We start from the raw sequence: 23,975 nt of genomic DNA, 5'->3' as shown, positions 1-23,975 counted from the left end.
CGCACAAGTGTGAAGTCGGGAGTACCGGTGGAATTCATCATCAAATGGACAAACATTGACGAAACTAAACCAAATGTGGTCAAGCACCACTGGACGCTCTTCTTTGATGGATCACTCACACTTCAAGGCTCGGGGCTTGGCATCGTACTCAAATCTTCAGCGGGCGACGGACTGGTAAATGGCCTCTGCACAACTGCATCACTTGGAATTAGATGACTTCTCATGAAAGGAGACTCACAACTAGTCATAAACCAAGTGCAAAAGGAGTACCGATGCTCGGAATACAACATGGCAGCTTACTTGTACGAGATGCGCAAGTTTGAGGAAAAGTTCGAAGGCCTAGAAGTAACGCACATCAGAAGGAGTGATAACTCTGGTGTGGATGAACTTGCTAGAATCATTTCTTCTCGAGCACCAGCACCCATAGGAGTCTTCGTTGAGAAACTCCTTAGACCATCTATCCTGATAGTTCGATGAGCGGATGCTGCCCAACCCGACCAGCAGTCTAGCCAGGTTAGCGAGGTAGAAAGAAACCGCAGACATGGTAGCTGCACTGCTCGAACATGAGCCAACTTGGATGACTCCGTACCAAGCCTATCTCGAAGGTCGAGACATCCCTGACAATGATGCATCTACAGAGAAAATTGATTGTAAGTCCAAGATATACGTTTTTTTAGACGGCAAGCTCTGCTGAAAGGGGAGTAATGGAATCTTGATGAAGTGCATCACTCAGGAAGAGGGCAATAAATTATTGCTTGATATTCATAGAGGCATGTGTGGTAATCATGCATCTTATGACACCTTGGTCAAAAAGGTTTTCCCTTAGGGATTCTATTGGCTAACTGCCCTCTAGGATGTTTCTGAGCTGGTCAAAAAGTGCGAGAGCTGCCAATTTTTGAGAAGGTAGACCACTCGACCGGCCCAAGCTCTGCAAACAATTCCTCTTTCTTGGTCTTTCTCCGTATGGGGCTTGGATATCCTAGGACCATTCCTAAGGGTGCAAGGCGGTTACAAGTTCCTATTCGTGGCTATTGACACATTCACTAAGTGGATTAAGGTCGAACCCATTGGAAAGATAACCACAAAAGCGGCTAAGAAATTCATGAGGAGCATAATTACCCGATTCGAAATTCTGCATCCGATAATTATATATAATGGAAGCCAGTTTAAAAGAGGGACTTTTATTATGTTATGTGAAGAATTCGACATTAAAACTTGTTTCACCATTGTATCTCACCCCTAGAGCAACGTTCAAGTTGAGTGTGCCAATGGTATAGTCTTGCAGGGTCTCAAAACTCGAGTTTCCGATAGGCTGAAGACCTACTCAAAACGATGGGTGAAAGAGCTTGCCTCGGTACTATGGGCCATTCGTACCTTGACTAATAGGGCCACCAGTGAAACTCTGTTCTTTTTAGTCTACGAAGCAGAAGTAGCGCTCCCGACTAAATTGTAGTTCAGGTCACCTCGAGTGGAGAATTGCTCTAAGGAGGGGTAGGAGCAGTTACGAGTAGACAACATTAATTTACTTGAGGAGTTCCGTGATCGAGCATTCATTCGAGCGGCTAAGTATCAGCAAGCGTTGCATAGATATCATAGTCGGAAAGTCCATCCTATCGGAGAACACAACTCTAATTTGTTAAGATTTCCATGCTTTAGGATGAAGCAACAACATCCCAAAACTCATAAATGGCAAACCTTACGCTTTCTCCTAAAGCGCAACTCATAAGAAGTCACATTCAAAATTGAGAACAAGAAAATTTGATTGGAAATATAGCAAGCTGTGCTAATAGCCTCTGCCCAAAACTTTCTAGGAGTCCTATACTCATCGAGCATCGTCATAGTCATCTCCACCAAAGTTCGATTATTTCTTTCAATCATGCCATTTTGCTGAAGAATGTGTGGGGCGCAAAATTGATGCTCAATGCCATATTTAAGACAGAAAGCATCAAAGAGATAGTTCTTGAACTCCGTGACATTACCACTACGAATTGTTTTCAATGCACCAGGAAGTTCCTTGAACAATCTCAAAGCTAAGCTCCAAAAGTGTGTGAACACTTTATCCTTGCTCACAAGCAAGAACATCCTGGAGTAGTGAGAGTAGTCACCAACAATGACAAGTACATATCACTTCTCACTCATCGAATGAAGCCGAGATGGACCAACAATATCCATATAGAGAAGTTCTCCTAGTCATTCAGTCATCACCAGATTAACTGGTGGGTGAGAGGTGGCAACCATCTTATCATGCTAACAAGAGCACAAACAAGATTATTCTCAAACTTGAGCTTGGGCAATCCTCGGATCAAGCATAAGGCACTCAAACGAGTGAGCAAATCAAAACTCATATACCTTAGTCTCCTATGCCACATCTAAAGCTCAGAAGAAGGTTGAGCAATCAAACAATGAAAAGAACCAAGGGATTCAGAAAAATCAGCTCCAAAAACTCTTCCAACTCTGGAAATCCGACAAATCAAAGTGTTTGAGGAATCAAGAACTCGAGAAGCATCACACTTGAAGTGCACTTCCAATTCCTTGTCAAACAGCTGAGATATATACAACAAATTGTATCTCAGATGCTCTACCAAAACCACATCTTTGAGAGTGAAACTCTCATTTACCCTTACCATACCTTTAGCTTTCCACCTTCATTTCCTATCATCCTCGAAAGTGATATACTCGTACTGCTTCATTGGGGTAAAGCTGGAGAACCATGACGAATCTCCGGTCATATGGCGTAAACAACCGGAGTCAATAAGCCACTTGTTCTCTAGACCTTTGCCTGCCACCTACACAAAGTAAGAAGAACTCGAGTACTCAGTGTTGGGGTAAGTCAAAAACTTCTTAGGAATCTAGCACTAAGTAGCTCGAGGAAGGAGTGAAAACAGGTGTAGGTAAAATAGCTCTAGTACTCTGAGGGCGGCACCATAGTGAGAGAAACATGGTCTGCTAAAGCGCTATGACACAAAGCCTCTGTCACACGGACCAAAACCATATGAGCCATGGTATGATCCACATCGGGAAACACCCCTAGAAGAGAACTAAAGAGCATCAGAAACTCATGAGCGAGAGCGAGGAAAAGGCTCATGTACACCAAAAGATGGGCGATACATGTTCAGAGTGCTCCACTGCTACTCATGCCGCTCATCTCTCCTATGGCGAAAACAGAACTCTACCAAATGACCCTCTCTCCGGCAATAGGTGCACACAAAGCGCATCTCAGGAACTGGTTTGTTGGTCACTCTCGGTTATGTCATAGGAGTTTTCATGTTAGGCTGAGGAGCTTTCTGGGTTGTGTCTTTGGAAACTCTCTCTTCTTGATATGTGGTGTGGGCTTGTTCTTTTCTAGCATGAGTTGTGCATCATTGATCTTGGCTTTCTCAGACTCTAGGGTAGTGCGTGCGGTGAAAAAAGTCTTTCTAGGACTGGTGTAAGCAACTCTCTTGAACCTCAAACCCAAAGCTAACCCTATCTTGTCTACACATCTTAATCTTGGCCAAGATCAAATCCATTTTGCCCTTGCGTTCTGAGCACTTCTCTATAAAAGAAAGGAGGTACTCATTCTTAGCCATTAGCTTCTCAACTTGCCCTCTAATCCAGCTGAGCTTGTCCTTAAGGACGATACAGGTGTAATAGTTTGACTGTACATCCTTATAACACTCAGCACTCTCTAATCTAACCTCTGGCTCCTTTATGCGCTTGGCTTTCATATCAACATCCTTTGAGAGCAAATGACAATTCTTGCAAGTGCCCAAAAGAGTAAGTCTAGACTCCTCCTCAAGGAACTTCTTCTCAGCAGTCTCAAGCCGACTAGCGACTTGAGCATGCAAATTATGAAGCTCAACAAGCTCACTCATGACCACAAGAAAACTATCACACTCTTTATCCCTAACCCTAGACTTAAGCAACTCGAGCTCCCAAGGTGAACATTCTAGCCTAGGCTTGAGTTCATTGACTTTATGAACTAATTTTTTGAGCAATCTATCCTGCCTAACAAGCGCATCATTCAAGGTATCGACCTGAACAAAAAATTGGTCGCAGCAAGGTGATACCTCAGAAGAATCAAGCTCGGGGACGCTATCATTGTCGTCTACCATGAATCAAAGGCCAGTGAAGTCCTCATTCTTCTTCTTGTTCTTCATGGATGACTCATCCTCCTCCGAGCTCTCGTCCTTCCTTGAGGACGTGTTGATGTTGCTAAGCACCACCAAAAACGCTCATGAAACCACCTTGGCCACCTTCTTGGCCATCTTATCTCATTTCTTGAAAAAAGGTTTTTTGTTCTTTTTATGCTTGTCATTGTCATGGTTGTAGTCTTCCTTCTTCTTGAGCTTGGGTTAGTCCACCTTGAAGTGAGTAGTGTCTCCACACTCATAACAGGTGCAAGAGCCCCCTCTCCTCCGATCTCGTCAGTTGTTGTAGAAGTAGGTGAACTTCTTCACGATCAATGCCAAGTCCTCATCATCAAGTATGTCCACCTGCTCCTCTGTGATAGAAATCAAGGAAGACAGAACAAATCCACCAGGTGAAGGGTTAGCATAAGAAAATTCAGCTCCAGCCTGACTACCACCACTAGGTCCTGAAACCAATGTCATGCTCTGAGACAGGAGGTTTTCTAGTCCTATCCTAGCTTCCTTTGCTATCTCGGTGGATTTGAGCTTGCTACAGAGTTCATCACAAGTCAATATGGCATAACTGGATGACTCCTCAATGCTTGATATCTTCACTTCTCATATGTTACGGTCAAGAGCATAGAGAAGGTTGATTGCCCTCTCATGGTTCGAGTAAGGCAAAATCTCAGTAGATCTAAAGTTGCTAACAATTCTATCAAATCTAGCAAACATAGCTTACAAAGACTCTGCAGGGCCCTGCACGAATATATGATATTCTTGGTTGTACATGCTCTGGCGCCGAGCCTTATTTGGTTAGTACCCTCATGAAATATAGTAAGAGTGATCTAAATCTCTCTAGCAGTACGGATGTACTAGACTCTATAAAACTCATTACAACTCAGGATGATGAACAATATATTTCAGCATTGTCGTTAGCTTCGTATTGTTCAATTTGGGCCTAAAAAGTATGAGCAGCAGAGATCTCATAATTGGAGTCCACAATCTCCAATATTGCGCTTCCTTGACTCAAGAGGTAAGCCTCCACTAATACTAATTAAGGTCAACTGGTGATCAAACCGGCTCTAATACTAATTGTAAAACCTAGAATGGTGACTAGAGAGTGGGTGAATAGGCACCTCACAAATTTCTTTCGAAATTGGTGGCCTTCTCCTATTTTGGTCACCTAACGCACCTTAAACTAAAGCAAAAGCAAAACTTAAGAGAAACAAGTTGCTATGGAAATAAAAAAAAAGTATGACTCTCATAGTTGGAATTGAACACTAGGTTCCATTGAAACCCAATTTTATGTCATCGCACACAAAAGCTTGCAATTTGAAAAACAAACACTTAGATTCAAACAAATAGACTCCAGGTGAAGAAACTCTCTAAGTTGATGATTTAGAGACAAGGGGATTCAAGATCCACTTGTATATATTTGTATGTGAATTTTATGTCCATATCAATAACAAAAACAATTTCAACAAGAGACAAAATTTCAGTCCTTAAGCAAAAACAAAAATTGCAACAAAAACTCACAACAAAGCAACGAAGCCAATAGAAGAAGACTAGAAGGAGATGAACACAATCATAAGAGCAAACTTAATCTTCGTTACTTGCATAGGCCAGCCCTATGTTCGGTAGATTACAAAGTATTTTTCTCACAAAAGCTCTCACATAATACATAGACTAAGCTACACTTTCCCTCTCCTCTACAACCCTAGCACTCAAACTCAAATGGCTCGCTCTACCATCTCCCAGCAGCACTATCTCTCTATTTATAGGCCTTGGGAGCTTCCTTGGATGCTAAGTTTTCTTGTTACGAAAATACCCCTCTTATAATACACTCATACCTACTATCGAGAGAGCATATTGGTCCATTTTTTTCTTCATCCATCAGACGATCGTGGCACCTTCACGACTTAGTTTTTCCTTGACGCAAACTTCGCAATGATGCCACGTGCACTTCATCCTTTCAGGTTTTGAGGCCAAACTGCAAAACCGTCTTACACGCTTCTCAAAGCTTGACTCACTGCCACTTGCTTTCACCTCAAGCAAGCATCTCGATGTCGACACATATACTCCATCTTACGATCTTGATCACCGACAAATCTCTCCTGTTTACGATCCCTCAGGTCTTGTCACTTGTACCGGTATCCCCTTCGTTTGACTTTGTCAATACGTCATCTTCATCCATCATCTCATGTTTTGCTTGACCTCCATGTACATAGCTAGGATCACCTTTGACTCCGCCCGTCCTCCTTGATCTTTCGGTACCAAGCACTTCGCTTGGCCCCGAACATCCCACCGTCGACCACCAATTTGCATACATCATCTGCACAACACAAGATAAGCAAACACATATCTCCAACTTCATCTCTAGTTAGAAGATAAAATCTCTGTTGAAAGAGACATTACCAACAAAACACAAACGTCGGATGTTCTGGTGTTACCAAAACGTCATTGTCGGACCATCCGGTGCGTTCAGTTCCACCAAACCATCATTCTGCAACCTTTCTGCAAGAATTAGTCCGGCGTGCATTGCTTTCCATCGCCGAACCATCCAGCGAGTACAACTCCAACATACCACCATTTTGCACCCTCTCTACATGAAATGCTCCAGCGTAGTATCCGACGTTTACTCCTTGAGCGCCGGACCATCCGGCGAGTGTAAGTCCACCAGAGACGACTTGCAACTTCTCTGCAAGAAATGCTCCAGCGTGTATTGCTTTCCAGTGCTAGACCATCCGGCATGTACTTCGTTTTTGCTTCTGAGTTGAAAAGCTCTGGTATGAAACTCATCTGAACGTTGGATCATCCAGCGCATATAAAATCTCCAACGACGGATGACCATGTATAATTTTCTTGAACTTAGAGACAAAACTGTCAACTCTATTTTTCTTGGCAATTTTGGTTAGTGATGGTTATAATTACAACACATAGTAATGCTTATGCAATCACACAAATCAACCAACTAAATCCATAAACTTATCACTCATCACGTATAACCCAACGTATTTTTCAAATTAGTTTTTCAGATAACATCATAACTACCGACTCAATACCTTGCAACCTTCACGAGTCAGACGTATTTTGCTAGATTGCTAATTTTTTAACACCTGAACTCCTGAAGGCTGAAGGAATCCATCAAGGTCGTGTTGGCTCACTGTAACTGCTGGTAAATTGAATTACCTTCGGATTCTGTTAATTCTTTCACAGCATCAGAAATTTAGTCTTACTTTCATGTGTTAATTCTTTCACAGCATCAGAAATGCAGTCTTACATTCATGTGTGTTCAGTCAGTCTTGAGCCGGCAAGAGGCAAAGTGGACGCCAAGCACAGAATTCATATGGAATTCAAGATCCCCATGTTTTACCAGTGAGCAGAGTGAACAAAGACCTGTCATGCCGCAAGGGCGCGATAGATCTCAAAGCTGAAACTCATGACATCCTGATTCAGTTAGAACTAGGAATACCTGCCAGTACAACCAAGCAAGAATAGCCGTGATAAAATGGCAAAGAAAAGGGTGCATTAGTAGTGTCAAAGTGGCAACAGCTTGTGGTAGCAGTCTGTTGATGTGGAGCAAGCCATGGTGCTTAGCAATCAATTCAATATTCAACCTGCCCACAAAAGAAGAAAACCAGGATAAGACAAGAACCTAGAACAGCTAGATGTGGAGCTCCAGTAGTTCATACATTATCTTCATCAATATAAGCAAAACTTCTGATGAATCAGTATATGTTTACACTCATGTAGGGCCTAGCAAACACCAAGATGACAAAAAATGAAGATTACTGCTAAAATACCAAGGTGACAAAATTGAAGAGCAGATGCCTAACTGAGACCCCAGATTCTATCTCATGCGAGCTATATCCCCGCCTCCGCCGCTCGCCGCGGCGTGCTCTTCCGGCGGCTCCCAGTCTGCCGAAAGCCATTGGACCTGGTCGACTCATCGTTGCTGGATCGAGTGCTTGAGCTGTTCTCCTCCATGTCAAGATTTGAACCCTCTTCTTCCTCCTTGGGCACCCTGTTCCTCTTGTTACCACCAGTTCCTGCAGAGATGTTGTTTTCTGCTCTTGATGCTTTCACTTTGGCATCATCCCCTGCTCCCAATTCGTAGTCCTCATCGCCATCATCAGCCTCCCCCAGATTTTTCACCTCTGATTGGTTGATCTTATCGGCGGCTGCGACGCGCTTTTGGGGCCGTCCCCTCCTCTTCCTTGCAGGCACGACGACCTCTTCACCGCTGCTCCCCTTATCCTCATGGGTCCGGACATTGGTGAGCTTCCTTCCTCTGCCTCTTCCCCTACCCATTGGTTCAATTCAGCAGTAGCTGGAGATGTATGTATCTGGCAACTACTGAAGCTACAAGCTCTGAAGAATGATGCGATTTTTTCTTCTATTTGTCTGAAAATTGCTTCTTGGAGAAAAAATCTCGGTGGTAATATCTTGCTCTATAAATCTGCAAGAGAAGCATGAACTTATCAAGAACCTACTGTAACCATCAACTGGAGTAGGATCGTTTATTCAACTGGAGAATGGATGCAAGGGTAATATCGGAGTTCCAGTGAGATCCGTTGCAAATACATAAGTTCAAGAAACAAATAGTCCAAATAAATCTCAGATGGGAATACATCAATAGAGCCCACAAATGTTAGGAACAAACTAGAGGCTAACTCGTGAACAGAACCATTTTAACGATTTAATAGTTAATAGAGATGGAATGAAGCTGACCTTGCATCAAACTGGTATGCCCTTCAAGAAACATCCTGCTGCAAACCCATTTCCCCAAGCTTCACTGTTCAAAAGATGGGATTTTTTTTGCTAGCACCGAAGGGGAAACGTGGTTGAGACAGATTGGCAATGATCTCGGATTGAGACACCAACAGCAGACTCGCAGATCAAGAAGCCATAGCAAAAGGTTAAGCTGTTAGGGGAAGCTGGAAGATTCTTGAACGAGCAGGTGATAGTAGCAGTAGGCCAGTAGTGGTGCTATGGAGTCTGGACTCCTGTCCTGGGTGCTCGAGCTCCAACAGTAGCTGTGAGCTCCCTGCAGCACAGCAGGACGATTCTGTACACACCGCGATGAGAGAGAGAGGCTTTGCTTCCTTTGGTTGCTTTTCTGTGGAGCTGTCACTCGGTTGCTCTTGCTCAGTTTTGCTCTTTGTTTTACCAACCGTTGAAAACTAGTGAGCTGCCCCTCCACTCTACTGGTCAGTGGTCACTGCTGCACTAGCCTGACAGATGCGAATTTATAATTACGGCCGCCTTGGCATAAATTACGGTCGCATAATGACAACGTTACTTCTAATCTTTTCTCGTGCTCTCGGGGTAATCAAAAGGTGAGACGAACAAGAAGGATCCCAAGACTGACAGCCAGCCAAGATCCATCAGCATGTTTTTTTACCGCAAAGGAAAACAACTGATTTCTCTTCTATCCTGTAAAGTCTGATCTAATCCCTGCCCTTTCCAAATTCAAACTCTGAATCAGAGTAAGTGTTTCCAGCGTTCTTAAAAGTTTATTGAAGTTGATTCAATCGCAATGATAGTAGCGTTTAACTTTGATGAGCAAGGTTTTTCTCGGGTTTTTATTTTGGAAACCTTCTTCTTATAGTAACAACTAAAGTAGGGTGCTTTCACTTAGTATAAAAAATATTATTTTAAACATCCATCTAGTCAACCACTCTCTTGTATAGCCTCTGTCCATTAGTATAAATAACTAGAAAATGAAGATTTAAAAGTATATATCAAGAAAAAATAGTAATTTAATTTTGATGGGAAAATGTTATTCTGTATATTTATTGTAAAGTTTTTGAAAGTTTGACCTTTGCATTCTAAACAACCGACTGTAGGAGTAATATATTTATATAAATAAGAAAACTAAATATAGGAGTACTATGAAACTATCATATAACAAATCTAGTTGAACTTTTGCACACATTCAAATCTTGTAAAAAAGTCACCGGACATTAACACGATCCTCGAAACATAATAATAGAAACCATAGTATCGCGAGAACTGCTTTTCAATATAAATCTAGTCATACAATTTCAAAAATATAAAAATCACTATAAAAAATAATTTGTTATAATGTTTAATGAAATTGTGTTAAAACTTGCACATATTAGGTACATAGCGTTTGCGCCTTCTACATATGTGGACTGTATAAATAGTATGAAACAAATGTAGAATCAGAGTTCAGATAGTCTGACTCCAAGTAAACCAAGACATCTTTTTTTTCTTTTTACCAGAAATAGCATAGCTTGACTCTACATGTTTCAAAATTATGATTCTTATTTTATGGTTGGAGTAGTAAACAATATCAAAACAACGACTTTTGGATGGGGTCCTTCACAACCACGCACCCTCGGTCGAGACCACAATTTTATGACAGAGGACATTTATAGCAAAGCAAGGACTCTGCATTATTGTGAAGAAATCATGCAGCAAGGACAGCCACCCGCTTGTGATAAGTTCAACTGTTTTCCATTATTGTTTTATATTTAGACGTTTCATCTTAACCATTTCTAATGGTTACTACCTCTTTAATTATGAGAGTATTCTTCTCAAAATTTATATACATTCTATCAATTATAATTCTTTATATCTCTACGATAGAGAACTACTAAGTAACTTATAATTACGAGCTTTTCATATCGTGCTAGTCGTAGCATCGAGAAATATACTCTAATTAGAGATAACAGCTATCTCCCATCGATAAAAATATCCTTAATTTGCACTGCTGCAGTACCTTTTCTAAGTTTATTATGGATTTCGATGAATCTGATGCGGTGGACCTGGCAGCTTTAGTTGCCAAAGATCAGATGACGTGAGGAGACCGCATGGAGAACATGAAGCAGCAGACCAGTTTGGGGCCGGGAACGGGGCTAGGGCTAGGCTAGCCCAGCCTATCTGACAGTTCGGGGACTGAGCGCGGTCAGTGATGTGCTGGTCACGGATCGGACGGTTGAAGTTTTTCATCACTGTATATTATTGTAGATTCTCTGGTGACTTCTTTCCTTCCCTGCAGAGGATCCGAATTGCAAACTCAGGGGTCCTAGGTTCGATGGATCTCTGTACCGATCAGGATTTTTCACCAGGGAATCGAGCACCGATCAGGATTTTTCACCAGGGTTTACAAATACGACGGATTAGAAATAGGACCCTATGCATTCTCGAAGTACTTAAAAATCGAGTAAAAATTCAAAAAGTTCGAACAAATTTGTGCTGTCAAACCCGAATGACCGAAGCAAAAAACGCTAGAATTTGATTCTCGAAATGTGATCGGTTTTACCAATATTCGATCGTATTCGTCGCATTTTGGTCAATATCGAAAACCGCTTGAATTCTTCGAAAACCGCTCATTTTTCTCGATTTACCGTGATTATTTTTCGAATTTTGGTGAAGTTCAACAAAAAACTAAAAAATAGTTTAATCTTGTAAAATCAATAACTAATTTATCTGAGCTTCAAATCAAGTGAAATAAATTTTGTTGGTTTTCTTATAATATGATCTACATGATAAAAATATTTATATTCATGAAAATGTTGAATATTTTCTATAAGAAAATGCATTTGCTAGTTAAATGCATAGTTAATTCTTTGCTAATCCAAAAATCACGAAATCAATTTTTTTAGACTTCTTACATGATCATATGTATTTTAAAACTACATGAACTCATGAAATAGTTATTGTAACACACATGATTGTGTAAATGTATAACAATTAGATTAATTCATAACTAACCCAACACACCTTCAAAATTAGTGAAACCACTTTTATTAGTTTACTTATACTATGATTTATGTAGTAAAAATAATAGTAGATATGACAAAGTTAATTATAGTGTTGTTTCTTAATATGTTCACTTTATGCTTGTGAACTTTGTAAAAATTATAGAGAAATTAATAAAAACTCTAAATAAAGTTAAACAAAATTTAAATATCATCTTTAGATATTTCCTACACAAGAAAAATATGAGTTTGCATGTTAAGTTTTTCGTTAATGTGATGGGGCCAAATTATCATGTTTATATGACCTATTTCAGTATTTTTTTTCTTTTTGAAAACTTTCTCTATATAAAATATGATGCAAACGATATTTTTTTAAATAAAATTTCACAGAGTGTCTTAGAATTGTCTGTAGTATTTTTAGAAATTCTTGTGATTTTTTTGAATTTTTTAATTCAAAATTCGCTCAGTTTAAAAATTCTATGCGGCTCGAATTAGTCGAATTTCACAAATTTCAACCGATATTAATTGTATTTGTGAACCTGGTTGGGAGTGGGTGCCGTCGAACACTTCACCGGCCAGGCTCGAAGATGGGTGTCCCATCTCCTTACATGATCAACCAGTGCTTTGGCATAATTTAAAGCAAAAAAAAAAAAAACCTAGTTCGATACTCAGGATTACGTGGCTTTGTCTTATTTAGTTTGAGTTTACACATATGTGTGTTTACTTGATCAAAGTATTTTTAAAGTCTTTCCAAAAATTTTAGCATGTGTAGTTGTTGCACATGCGTGTGTACATATACGTAGTGATGTGAGTATGAAGGTTTATCTAGTCCTATGTTTTTATTAATTAATGATAATATCTATAGACTAACCATTGCGTTGAGAATTGTTTTTAGTATGTTCTATAGGTGATGTATGATTGACAGAGTATGAATTCATTGAGAAATACCGTGTGATCAAAAGAGATGCATCGAGATGAATAAGCTATAAATGATGCTCATAAGATAAAGGAGAAGTTTAAGAATATTGACAATAAACGTGGAGAATAAGTTACTTGCAGAGATCAAGTAATTAAATGTACGAGATTATTACTTGAGTTTTATAGACTAACTCATGTGCTACATGCTTAAGAGTAAGTGGAGTTAGATTTCATATGAAGATTGATAATAAGAATGAAGGCAAAATTACTTGTGAAGACCAAATGACTTAATGTATAAAGTTATCAATTAAGTTTTATGGACTAATCTATATGCTTTGTGCTTGAGAGTGAGTTGGGGTTAGTTTTCATAAGAAAGCATGAGTTGAATTGACATATTCAATATGCCAAGTTAAAATAGTAAGATAGATAAACTTAGTAGACAACTTATATATTTGATACTTACGATTCATGTCTTGGTGGTGAACCAAATAAAGATGATCCTAAAGTGAAGACTCCTATACTTGGTGTATGGAAAGCTATCGAGAGAGCTTCATTGAGCTTTCAAAGATCGAGTGATGATCAAAATGACAAAGTGCAGAGATTGAAGATGTAAGATATAAAGTGATTATCTATGACAAGACGGTGAAGGGCAAGTGATGCTCGGTTGCGATGGACTATCCGGTGGTAAAGAGCAAGTAAAGTGCTTAGCGTCTTTGGACAAATATGATGGTAAAGGGCAAGTGAAGGCTTTGCGCCAATAGACCGTGCGAGGCTATAGAAAGCTATGGGTGATTTGCATCAATCACATAAAAATTGCAAGAAGACATATAATGAATAGCAAAGATTGGACTTCATATGTTGAAGGACATCAAGTAGCTTGAAGATATAGAAGAGGTTAAACTTTAAGGATGAACATTAAGCTAAAATTCAAAGTGGATATTGCTTAATGCAAATGTATAAACGATATGGGACTAATGTGCTCAATGAATCTTGATCAGGTGAATAGTCCCAATGACGAAATGACTTTGACGTTGGCGCCCTTAAGCTGAAGAAAAAAGATGGCATGAGGGTGTTCCTATTGGTATAGATTTTCTATTTGAATTTGAGTAGATCAATGTCGTACTATTAAGAGGGATATAATGTTGATAGCTTTGTTTATATCTTGGTACTCAAACATGATCTATCCAAGTACTAACTTGAGAGAAATTTATCACAACACGTACACTGGGTGATCTTGGATCATGATTTCAGTTGGGATAGGTAGCCCTCTGAATAAGCTTTCTGTAGAGTTCAAAATCATCGAAATCGGATATCAGAGCAAAAAGTTATAGGTATTTTAACAAAGCAAACCTGGAAGTTCCAGGTTGTCCAGATGTTCCAGATTAAATCCAGCCGGAGGACCTCTGTGGTGAACTAACGCTTCAACCCGGAAGTTTCGGGTTACATTGACTTTTAGACATAACAGCTACTTTTTTGGGGGTTGGGTATAAATACCCCATCACCCCCCCCCCCCCCCTTTGCCAGGGTGCTGCTGTTCCACACGAGAGAAATATCTCTACAACCAATATTTGTTATCCCCTCTCTAAATTAGCTTGAGTTTTGAGAATATAAGTGAATTGGGTTGAGAGATTGAAATAGTTAGTGCAAGTAAGTTAAACTCCATCTTTAGCACTTGAGTTCATAGCAAGTAAATCTTCGATTATTCTTAGAGATCAAGGTCTCCTAGACGGCTAGGAGTCATCGGTGAGCACACAAGCTTGTGGTGTGCCTTAGAAAGTTTATGAAGGCTCTGATTTCACCTCCGCAAGGGAAAAATCAAGTGGCACGTTGGTGTTGCCTTTTTGATGATTTAGGTTGAAAGAGATACGGCTCCTTTGGGAGCTCCTCAATAGATATATAGGAATCTCGGTGGAGGAATCTGAACTTTGGAAAATAAATTGACACGTCTCCTTTCTTGGTTTGCTTGTTCTTAGTGTTCTTGAGGTCATTAACCTTCATACTTGTTTTTACCTGATATATAGACTTATACTTGTTTGACTGTAGGTGATTCGTGGAATAGCTTGAAAATACTTCTTGTAATATGTGGTAACTTTTGGTTTGATCTAAAACTTATTAGGTGTAGCTAGATCTAATTTTTGCTTTGTATAGTTGGAAATTCTGAGTTGAATCCAAAAGTTCCGGATTGAATCTAGAAGTTCTGACCCTTGTTTTTACTGCAAGTTTAAAATTTCAGATAAATAACTATTCATCCTCTCTAAACGAAACTATTATCCTTTCAAAGTAGGGTGGAAGTGTTTTGTAACGAAAAAGATCCCAAATATGCCTCTAAGATAATAAGCTCTCTTCCTCTTGTAACTTGTTCGGATGTTGGGATCCTCACTACTGTACGCCTGCTGATATGTGGATTTAGACTCCACGTGTGTGTGCAGTACATCAAAGGATCCCATCCATAGCAGCAGTGTCGTATGGAACTCTATTCATCTCCATTGTTGGATGAAGGCAGGACATGAATCGACAGGAGACATTATATATATATGTATAGTTGATTAGATTTATATGATTTACCTTCGTACACTAAGGCAGTTGAATATAAGAAAAGCAACTCAAAGCTAATTTAGTACTGGACAATCTGAGCAGACTGTCATATTGTGCCTGCGAAGTGTATAAAAAGTTGAGAAAAACTTAAATGGGATGTGAAATGGAATGAAACAGGGTATTTCAAGAACTTTTCGACGACCACCAGCATAGTGTGGAAAAAAGAGCTGAGATCGAGGTAGTGAAATCAAAACTAGCCATGAACCAATCCTGAGAAGCAACGGACAAGTTGCAAGTTGAAACACAACAGTACACTATGCAATTTGACATGCTTTGTTTCAGCTTGTGGACAGATGTGTGGTACAACATCTCCTATCATTCTGTTTTGAGGTACATGAGCGGAAGTTGGTGCCTCAGTCTTTCCAGAACGTGCAATGCACGTATTTCATTAGAGAGGAACAGAGAGCAACCGATTATAAGACACCAACTAACCATAATGTTAGTGGCACGAAGTTGGTGTCTGTTGGGGATCATCTCCCGCCACCTCCTTACTCGAAGGCAATTGGGAAGTTAGCTGGAGGTGCTACGTGACAGCTGTCGTGCTGATTGCAGGAGTTCGCCCGTCAGTCGTGGAGATCACGGAGCGAAGTCGGTCGAAGGGTGCGGGCGTCCAAGCACCTTCTGGTCACAGAATCGGCGCATGCGAAGGCTAACCGACTTCGATTGTCGGGCGAAGCCTTGGTTCGCGTCCCGCGTCCTTTGGAGCGAGCGAAGACAAGATCAAGTCTTCGCCAGAGGGCGTCGAAGGCAGCTCGTCATGTGGTCGGGCGAAGAGGGCTTCGACACCTTTAGTGTGGACGGCCAGCTCGACAGTGGGCCCAACTACGGTTGTTTTGGGCACTGTTGTAATTATGGAATCACGCTCATTTGTATTATATTACCCTCGAATATTTTGGAAATGTAGCAGTTTAGGAGGTAAGATATGTAAACAGGACCCATGATCGTCGGGTACGGGCTATAAATAGAGCCACAATGTAACTGTGAAAGGTAATTGAAAACTGTTTCATTTTCAGTACGTGTCACTCTAAGGAACCTTCACCACTTTCACCTCCAAAGGCCCACCTTATCTGGAACTTTGATCCCAACAGTGTCTCAGTCTCTCCGCGAACAGTTGCTGTGTGCCAAGGAGCTTAACTGAAGCAGACAACAGCCTTGTTCAGGACAAATTTTCTCCCCCAAAGCCTCAAAACCTTCCAAACGGTTCTAGAAAGTTGCATTGGCTTTTGCACAAGCTAACACTCACCTTCGAAGAGAAGCGGAAGCTAGAATGACCCGAACTTTAACTTTGGAGCCTTTAGCAGGAAATTAACCACCATGGAAAAAATGTTTCTCTTTTGCAAATTTAGTTTAGGGTCTGTTTGGTTCTTATGTTAAGGTTGTCCCTCTGACACAATTTTTTTTTTGACATAACTTAGCTAAGGTTAGCCATCAAAATCTTCGTCACATATTGTCTAGCCAAGATGATTATTAACATTCTTTTTCGAGTTATTGACACATATATGGGACCATAGCTGATGCCATGAACAAACAGATGCTTAAGTTAGTTAAACTTGACTGACTCAGAGTGCAGTGAAACTGTGGCAAAATTTGGTTGCGAAAGAGACATACTTACAATACCATATCCATTATTCATTGAATGTAAGCATTTGAACATTGATATAATATCGAAGCTAAATAAGTTTTACTGCATTACATTTACGAACAGAGAGAGTAAATAGATTGGTGTGAATAATTCCACGAACTTCAGTTGCAATTAAGAGAACAGTAGGTACACAAAAAATTACAACCAGGGGAGGCAAGAAAATATATTTGCTCCTAATCACCATTTGGATTGGTGGATAAAAGTTAACACGAGTTGCGCTGTAGATATTCCGGACAGCAAGGCATGATGGATATGTGGCCCTGAGACCATTGCAAGTTTGCAGCCTCACTCACCTCCTGCAGGAGGACCATGCCGCGTGGGACAGCAAAAGATACCCCGATCCTACGTGGCCCAATGGCGCTCGGTCGTGCAGATATTGCGGCCAATGGCGGGCGGTATTTGGATATCCCCATCCCGCTTCGTCTCCGGCCGCTCGTGCTCTTAATAGCAGCCTCAGATTCTGCTCTGCTCTCAAACGCCACTTCTTCTTCCTCTTGTCTGCCTCGGGATCAACGCGCCAGGAAGCAATGGCGATGGCGTCGTCGAGCGGCCTGAGGAGCTGCAGCGCCGTGGGCGTGCCGAGCCTGCTGGCGCCGTCGTCCCGGTCCGGCCGGCTTCCGTTCTGCGCCAACGCCACCACCTCCGGCCGCGTCACCATGTCCGCCGAGTGGATGCCTGGCCAGCCCCGCCCCACCCACCTCGACGGCTCCTCGCCCGGGTAAGCGACCTACTCAATCAGGGCAGCCACCACGACGGCGGCGACGAGGAGTGTGCTCTTGACTGACGAGTGAGTACGCTTGCCTATCTCCAGGGACTTTGGCTTCGACCCCCTCGGCCTCGCCACCGTGCCGGAGAACTTCGAGCGGTTCAAGGAGTCCGAGGTCTACCACTGCCGCTGGGCCATGCTCGCCGTGGTACGCCGCCGTGCAGGCTACGGTCACGTTCTTACTTAGTAAGATGCACCGTGGCATGGACTTGATTTGTAATTGTTTGGCTTGTGTATGCAGCCCGGGATCTTGGTGCCGGAGGCCCTGGGGCTGGGCAATTGGGTGAAGGCTCAGGAGTGGGCGGCCGTCCCCGGCGGTCAGGCGACGTACCTGGGCAACCCGGTGCCATGGGGCTCTCTGCCGACCATCCTGGTGATCGAGTTCGTGGCCATCGCCTTCGCCGAGCACCAGCGCACCATGGAGAAGGACCCCGAGAAAAAGAAGTACCCCGGCGGCGCCTTCGACCCGCTCGGCTTCTCCAAGGACCCCGTCAAGTTCGAGGAGTACAAGCTCAAGGAGATCAAGAACGGTGAGTCTCGAGCTCTATCATGTCCCACTGCTATTGTACCGAATTACCGATGGCCTTCCGCTACATCATCCACTATGTGCCGCAAATGCTAATCAACCGTCGTCCGAACATGTGCAGGCCGGCTGGCGATGTTGGCGTTCGTCGGGTTCTGCGTGCAGCAGTCGGCGTACCCTGGCACCGGCCCGCTGGAGAACCTGGCCACCCACCTCGCCGACCCGTGGCACAACAACATCGGCGATATCATCATCCCCAGATCGATCTCCCCTTGAGCTGAGACGATCGCGAGCTGAGATGAGACGACAAGAGACGAGCTGCGCTGGGAGTGTGGATGGTGCTCATGTGTGTGATTGGTTGATTATTGGGCACTGCGTGCGTGCGTGAAGGAACTGTACAACGACGGCGACTCTCCGGGCCGGAAACCCCTTGTAATGTAAAGCTTAAGTAGCGGCTACTCATGTGAATCCACCCAACTTTTGTACCAAAATTGAAACTGGTCTAGCTAAATTCCATGGTGATGGTGATGAAAGTTGCCTCTCTTCCCTCTCATGTGTTATGTCTGAGGCCAAGAAGGGGAAGTGTACTTCCAAACGTGAAAAATCCATACGAGACCTTTGCTCAGATACCTTTGAAATGCGGATTTATGTACATATATGCCACCGTAGATTTTCCATTTCGAGAAACTAACCGATTAGCCCGCGCACACTATTTGAAATAAGGATTTCTATTGATATATGCCATCATAGATTTGCCATTTTTGAGAAACTAGTCGATTAGCCCGACAAATTGCATGGCTCTATTTGACTAGATGGCTGTTTCGTTGTATAATCCTAATTCATATGGTTAAAAGTGTTACTACAATTACTATACAACTAGAATGTATATAATTAAAGATATATTTTTAGTTATGCAAACATAACAGCTCTAATTAATATACATAATCCCAGACGGTTCCAAACTTAATATCCCAAACGGTTCAACTCTCAAACCATTTGGTATAATAGTTTCAAAATTAATTTTTTTATAAAAAATATTTTTAAAACTAATAATTTTCAAGAAAAAAATTCACATCTAAAGATATGCATAATTATAGCTTAAAAATAAAGTTACTATCTAACATCGATCATAATGGACTATGTAACATAGTAAAATTGATGACATATGAAGTGGTTAAGTAGGATCATTTCTAACTGGCGTAAGAACCTAATGAAATGATGATATATGAAGTGGCTAAGTTGTGTCAACTCTAACGGCAGTAATGACATAGTGACATGATGATATATGAAAGTAGGGTTAACTCTAACAGGTAGTAATAAAATAGTGGTCAAGTTTGTAGTGAGATATTTAAAAATTCATAAAATATTCATATGAAGTTGGAGGAAGAAAATATTTATATGAAAGTTGTAGCCCACAAAAAGAGATTTATAATTTTGTGGTTGACGACTTTTTCATTTGAAGCCATATCGATGCCTAAACAATCGTCAAAATGTTTAGACAACAAGGGTCAACATGTTCGGATCCTAGGAACTGCACGCACACTTATTTTGCGCAAAACAAAAATGCATGACTTGTGACGCGCAACTCTGTGGATAGCTCCGAGATGGCTTCCTGGTCTACAAATTATTATTTTTTGGCTCATTTTTCGGTGCCCAAATATATTTTTTTCTAAAAACTAGTATCCCATATGATTCTGACTTAGAACCATATAGGATAATTGTTATTTCAAACGGCTCTTGATCTGTCTAAGATAACCGGTTGTTACACTAACGCTTAATCTTTGACGTTTGGGGAAATTGTCTGAGATGAGGTTTTCGAGCTGTCTGAGATATGCCTATGTGTAATAATGAAAGTTCAAGTGCGAGACTCCTATTATGATTCTAAAATTGGAAGAATATTGATCGAATATTAGGAGAATCTTAATCTCTTGAGAAATATAAAATCATAAGAGAAATCTACATCAAATCCACGGAGATACGGGCAAGGTTCACCTATATTTTGGTATAAAGTTGGCCGATTGCTCCAATCAATGTAACAGGATTTGAGTATCCTAAATTAGTGCAAGCCATCGACTCAAAAAATGAAAAAAATTGGTACAAGCCTGAACACGAACGTAGACTTCATTAAGTGCCGCCTGAGCCCTCTGAGGTCGAGGATCTCTGGCTCTTGGGAGTTTACAACCACGGAGGACCCGACTCGAGAAGGTGAGACATGTACTATTTATCCCGAGTAGCTATTAGAGAAGCTATGGGCTTGTTTCTTATGAGTTATTGTTCATCCACAGATCTCCCGCCGAAAGTAGTGGAGCAGAAGACCAGGTTTTTGTTCAACTCAGCCCCCAGGCCTAATCACCAGAACGTCTTGATCCCCATCGTAGAGATGAAGGCTGATGCTCAGGCGAGGATCCTATCGATAAACCTCATTAGTCTTCTCATTTTCTTATTTCATCTTCTTTCTGAGTAGTCATAGCTCACGTGGTCGGTTGGTGTGAATCGCGAAGCTTCATGGATGCGGGCGGCCTGACCCAGAGGTTGAGAACACGGTCACTCAAGACGAGGACCCGAACAAAGTCCTGATCATGGGGACTAAGGGCCCAAGCGGGAGCGGAGGTTGTTGTATGTCACCTTCTCATCCTCTGGTAGTGGTGACGCACCGGATGAGGACGACTTCTTGGCTGGCGAAGGCTCGTCGATTAGTGACCACATGCCACCGCAACCACCAGAATCTGACTCCTAGGCCCCAGCTTCACCTGCGGCCCCTAAGGTTCTAGCCCTGAGTTTGACTCCCATGGATCCAGCGCCAACCCCGACCATCGAGGACCCAACCCCATCTACAACCACCGTAGATCCAATCCCGACTCTAGCACTCGGAGCGCCAGACTAGGATCATGGAAAGGCAATTATTGCCATGGGTTCATTGAGCAACACGACCCTGCCCGCGCCAGAAGTAGGGACAGGGGGAGGTGGCCCCGATAAGCCATCAAAGAGGCTAGCCTCCATCCTCGTCTTGCTGAAACCCTTCTGGGGCACGAAGTGGCCCAAGTATGTATTGTCACTATTGACGTATTTCCTATGTTCATAGGAGCATGTGTTTTAGGTTCTTTTCTTGCAACACGCTCAGATCGCCACATTCAGCCCCCAAGTCCCAGCAGCTCTAGATTCTGGATGTCACCTCATCTGAGGGAGGTGGGGGCAAACCCGCTGAGCCCCCAGCGCCGACCGACAAAAGCCAAGAAATAGAGGTCCAATCGACTTGGGCAATCGTGAACCCGATATACGGGCTACTTGGAGACCTGACCTAGAGGGAGATTGTCCAAGGTTCATGTGGTCGCGACCTAGAAGCTATCTTCAACTCCTTTACGATAAGTGTTTCTCTGCAAGATAACCATTTAGTCAATAAATTAACAGGTACTAACTTGGGGTTCTATAACTGTACACATCGCGGTTGCACAAATTCTGCTAAGTGAGCCAGCAGGCTAACACCCGAGTAGTCAAACTCGAGAAGGAGATCATCAAGATGCACCACAAACTCTCCCAAGAAGTCACCGAGAAGGAGAAGATACGTGTGGAACCGTAGGGCCAGTCAAAATGTAAGTCCAAACAACCTGTGCATGATACCTCTTCACCTTCTCGTTCTAAAAGTGGTGTCTTGCAGAGCTTTCCGAGACATATGATTTGCTAGCCTAGGAGGGGGCTTGGATGTCCATCGCCTGACAATAGTTTGTCACAGCCCTTGATGTCGTTCAGGAGGTGTTTGCTGGAGTTGGGATTCAGGTGGAGCCCAAGAGAGACACTAATGCAGCTGGACTAGCCACCCAGGTGACCAAGCTTGTTGAGGCCTACAGAGGGCTCTGAGGAAAAGTGGCCAAGCACATCTCGAGCCAAGCCCAAGGCACGGAGAAAGTGATTGCCCAGCTGCTAGCCATACTAAAGGAGCATTACCAGAACATCGACACTGATGTTCTCTAAAGAGACTTCCTGGGGGAGACGAAGGAGGAGTCAGCCCAGAAGGTGCAGGAGATGCTCGGGCCAGCCAAGACTTACGTGGATGTGATGGAATTAAGGCTTGAGCCATCGCCTTAAGACTTTAATTCTACAATCTATAATAAAGAACTAGGTAGCTTGTTAGACTTTAAGATTTTTATCTTAGATATTTTACATTCCATGCGGGTACCCAGTACTGGATGCATTCGACAACATATCGTGGTAACCTTACTCATATATGCCTTTGATTAGTTCAGGACATGTTAGTTACTGTCAAAGCGCTTATTATGGATAGCCTTAGGTACGCTTGAGTGGAAGGCATCATAGCCCCCAGGCACTCATGGAACATGATAAGGAACCTTTTCGCAACCCTGGAGTCATAAAGTAATGATCCCTCCATTCTCGGTAGAATATGTTTTTAGAATGTACACAATATGTTGTTTTCAATACTATGTACCTGTTAAGCCTCGACTATCTAGCCAGGAAGGTTTTCTGGGTGGGCAGTATAAATGAAAAATGTAATAAAATGAAGAGAGATCATATTGCCTTTGGGTCATAGAAAAAAACTTTTTGTAGCCTCGAGAGGTGGCTTACCTCCTTGTCGAACGAGAAGACAAGTTCGGCAGAAAAGTATCCAAGCGACTTTTTCTAGGCAATATGATCTTTACGAAGATACTCTTGGTACTTACACATGGGACTTACCGTGCTAATTGATGTTCCACGAGCTATTTTAGACATGTTATCTTAAACCTAAATTACACAGACTAGATTAAGCCAATAAGTAGGGACCCTACAACTCAGGGGATAGCATGACACTATTACATGGCACCTAACTAGTTGTGGAACCAGATCCCCAGATTATTGGGTTTGCTTCTCGAGGTGTTGTGGTCACGATCACAATGAAGGCTTCTCATTCACCTTGATCCTTGAGCTCTTGGGTTCCTTGTTGGGTCGATGCTGATACAACACATCGAGACTCCGCTTATCACAGCAGAGACCTGCCCTAGAGCAACCATAGATGGTAATGACCCCTTTGGGTCTCAGGATCTTTACGCACTGGTAGGCATAGTACACGACAGCCATGCACTTGGCTAGATTTGGTCGCCCCAAGATGGTGTTATACGCCATTTGGAAGTCAACCACATCGAACATAATCTTTTATGTTTGGAAGTTGTCGTGGTTCCTGAAGGTAACAGGAAGCGATATCTAGCTGATGGGAGTGGTCAAAGATCCGAGTACTATGCCGTGAAGGCTTGTGTAACCAGCTTGATGGCAGATCGAGAGATCTGCATTGCTTCAAGTGCACCCACAAAGAGGATGTTGAGGGAACTCCCTCCATTGATAAGCACTTAAGATACCTTGCAATTGTTGATTGTAGGCTCGACCGCTATCGGGAAGTGGCCTGGCCATAAGGAGTTCTCTAGGCAGTCATCCTGCCGAAGGAGATCTCAACATTTGACCACTTGATAGTCTGGTGACCTTTGGGAATGAAAGATAAGATTTTTCGGGCCACCGTCTTGTACTGCCGCTTGGACTCAAATGACGCGGAGCCACTGAACATGTGGTTGATGATCCTCTTATTTAGTTGGAAGGACATTGGGTCTGAGTCATCCTCATTGCTGCTGGAACTAGAGTCCCCACTCTGGGTCACGACCTGTGCCTTCTTTCCTTTGGCCTTTTCAATCTTGGCCTTGACCATCTTCTTCTA

The 23,975-nt window shown here is 42.3% G+C and overlaps 2 protein-coding genes across 2 annotated transcripts; one reads left to right on the top strand and one right to left on the bottom strand.

Moving 5' to 3' along the window:
• Positions 1-7,780: 7,780 nt before the first annotated feature.
• Positions 7,781-9,281, bottom strand: LOC133930361 (uncharacterized). Its single transcript, XM_062376997.1, has 2 exons — positions 8,841-9,281; positions 7,781-8,568 (listed from the first exon to the last, which is right to left on the bottom strand). Exon 2 carries the CDS (start codon positions 8,418-8,420, stop codon positions 7,974-7,976), a length of 447 nt encoding a protein of 148 aa, XP_062232981.1. The 5' UTR covers positions 8,421-8,568; positions 8,841-9,281; the 3' UTR covers positions 7,781-7,973.
• Positions 9,282-17,456: 8,175 nt separating this feature from the next.
• On the top strand, positions 17,457-18,816 carry LOC133930360 (chlorophyll a-b binding protein 1B-21, chloroplastic). The gene is made up of 4 exons (XM_062376996.1): positions 17,457-17,712; positions 17,806-17,908; positions 18,002-18,290; positions 18,408-18,816. The coding sequence occupies exons 1-4, from the start codon at positions 17,522-17,524 to the stop codon at positions 18,557-18,559; spliced, it is 735 nt and encodes a 244-aa protein (XP_062232980.1). The 5' UTR covers positions 17,457-17,521; the 3' UTR covers positions 18,560-18,816.
• Positions 18,817-23,975: the final 5,159 nt, after the last annotated feature.

The sequence above is a fragment of the Phragmites australis genome, chromosome 10 (assembly GCF_958298935.1).
Source record: "Phragmites australis chromosome 10, lpPhrAust1.1, whole genome shotgun sequence".
NCBI classification, from domain to species: Eukaryota; Viridiplantae; Streptophyta; class Magnoliopsida; order Poales; family Poaceae; genus Phragmites; species Phragmites australis.
The sequence above is the reverse complement of the archived record's forward strand: the minus strand, read 5'-3'. Positions and strand labels throughout refer to the sequence as shown.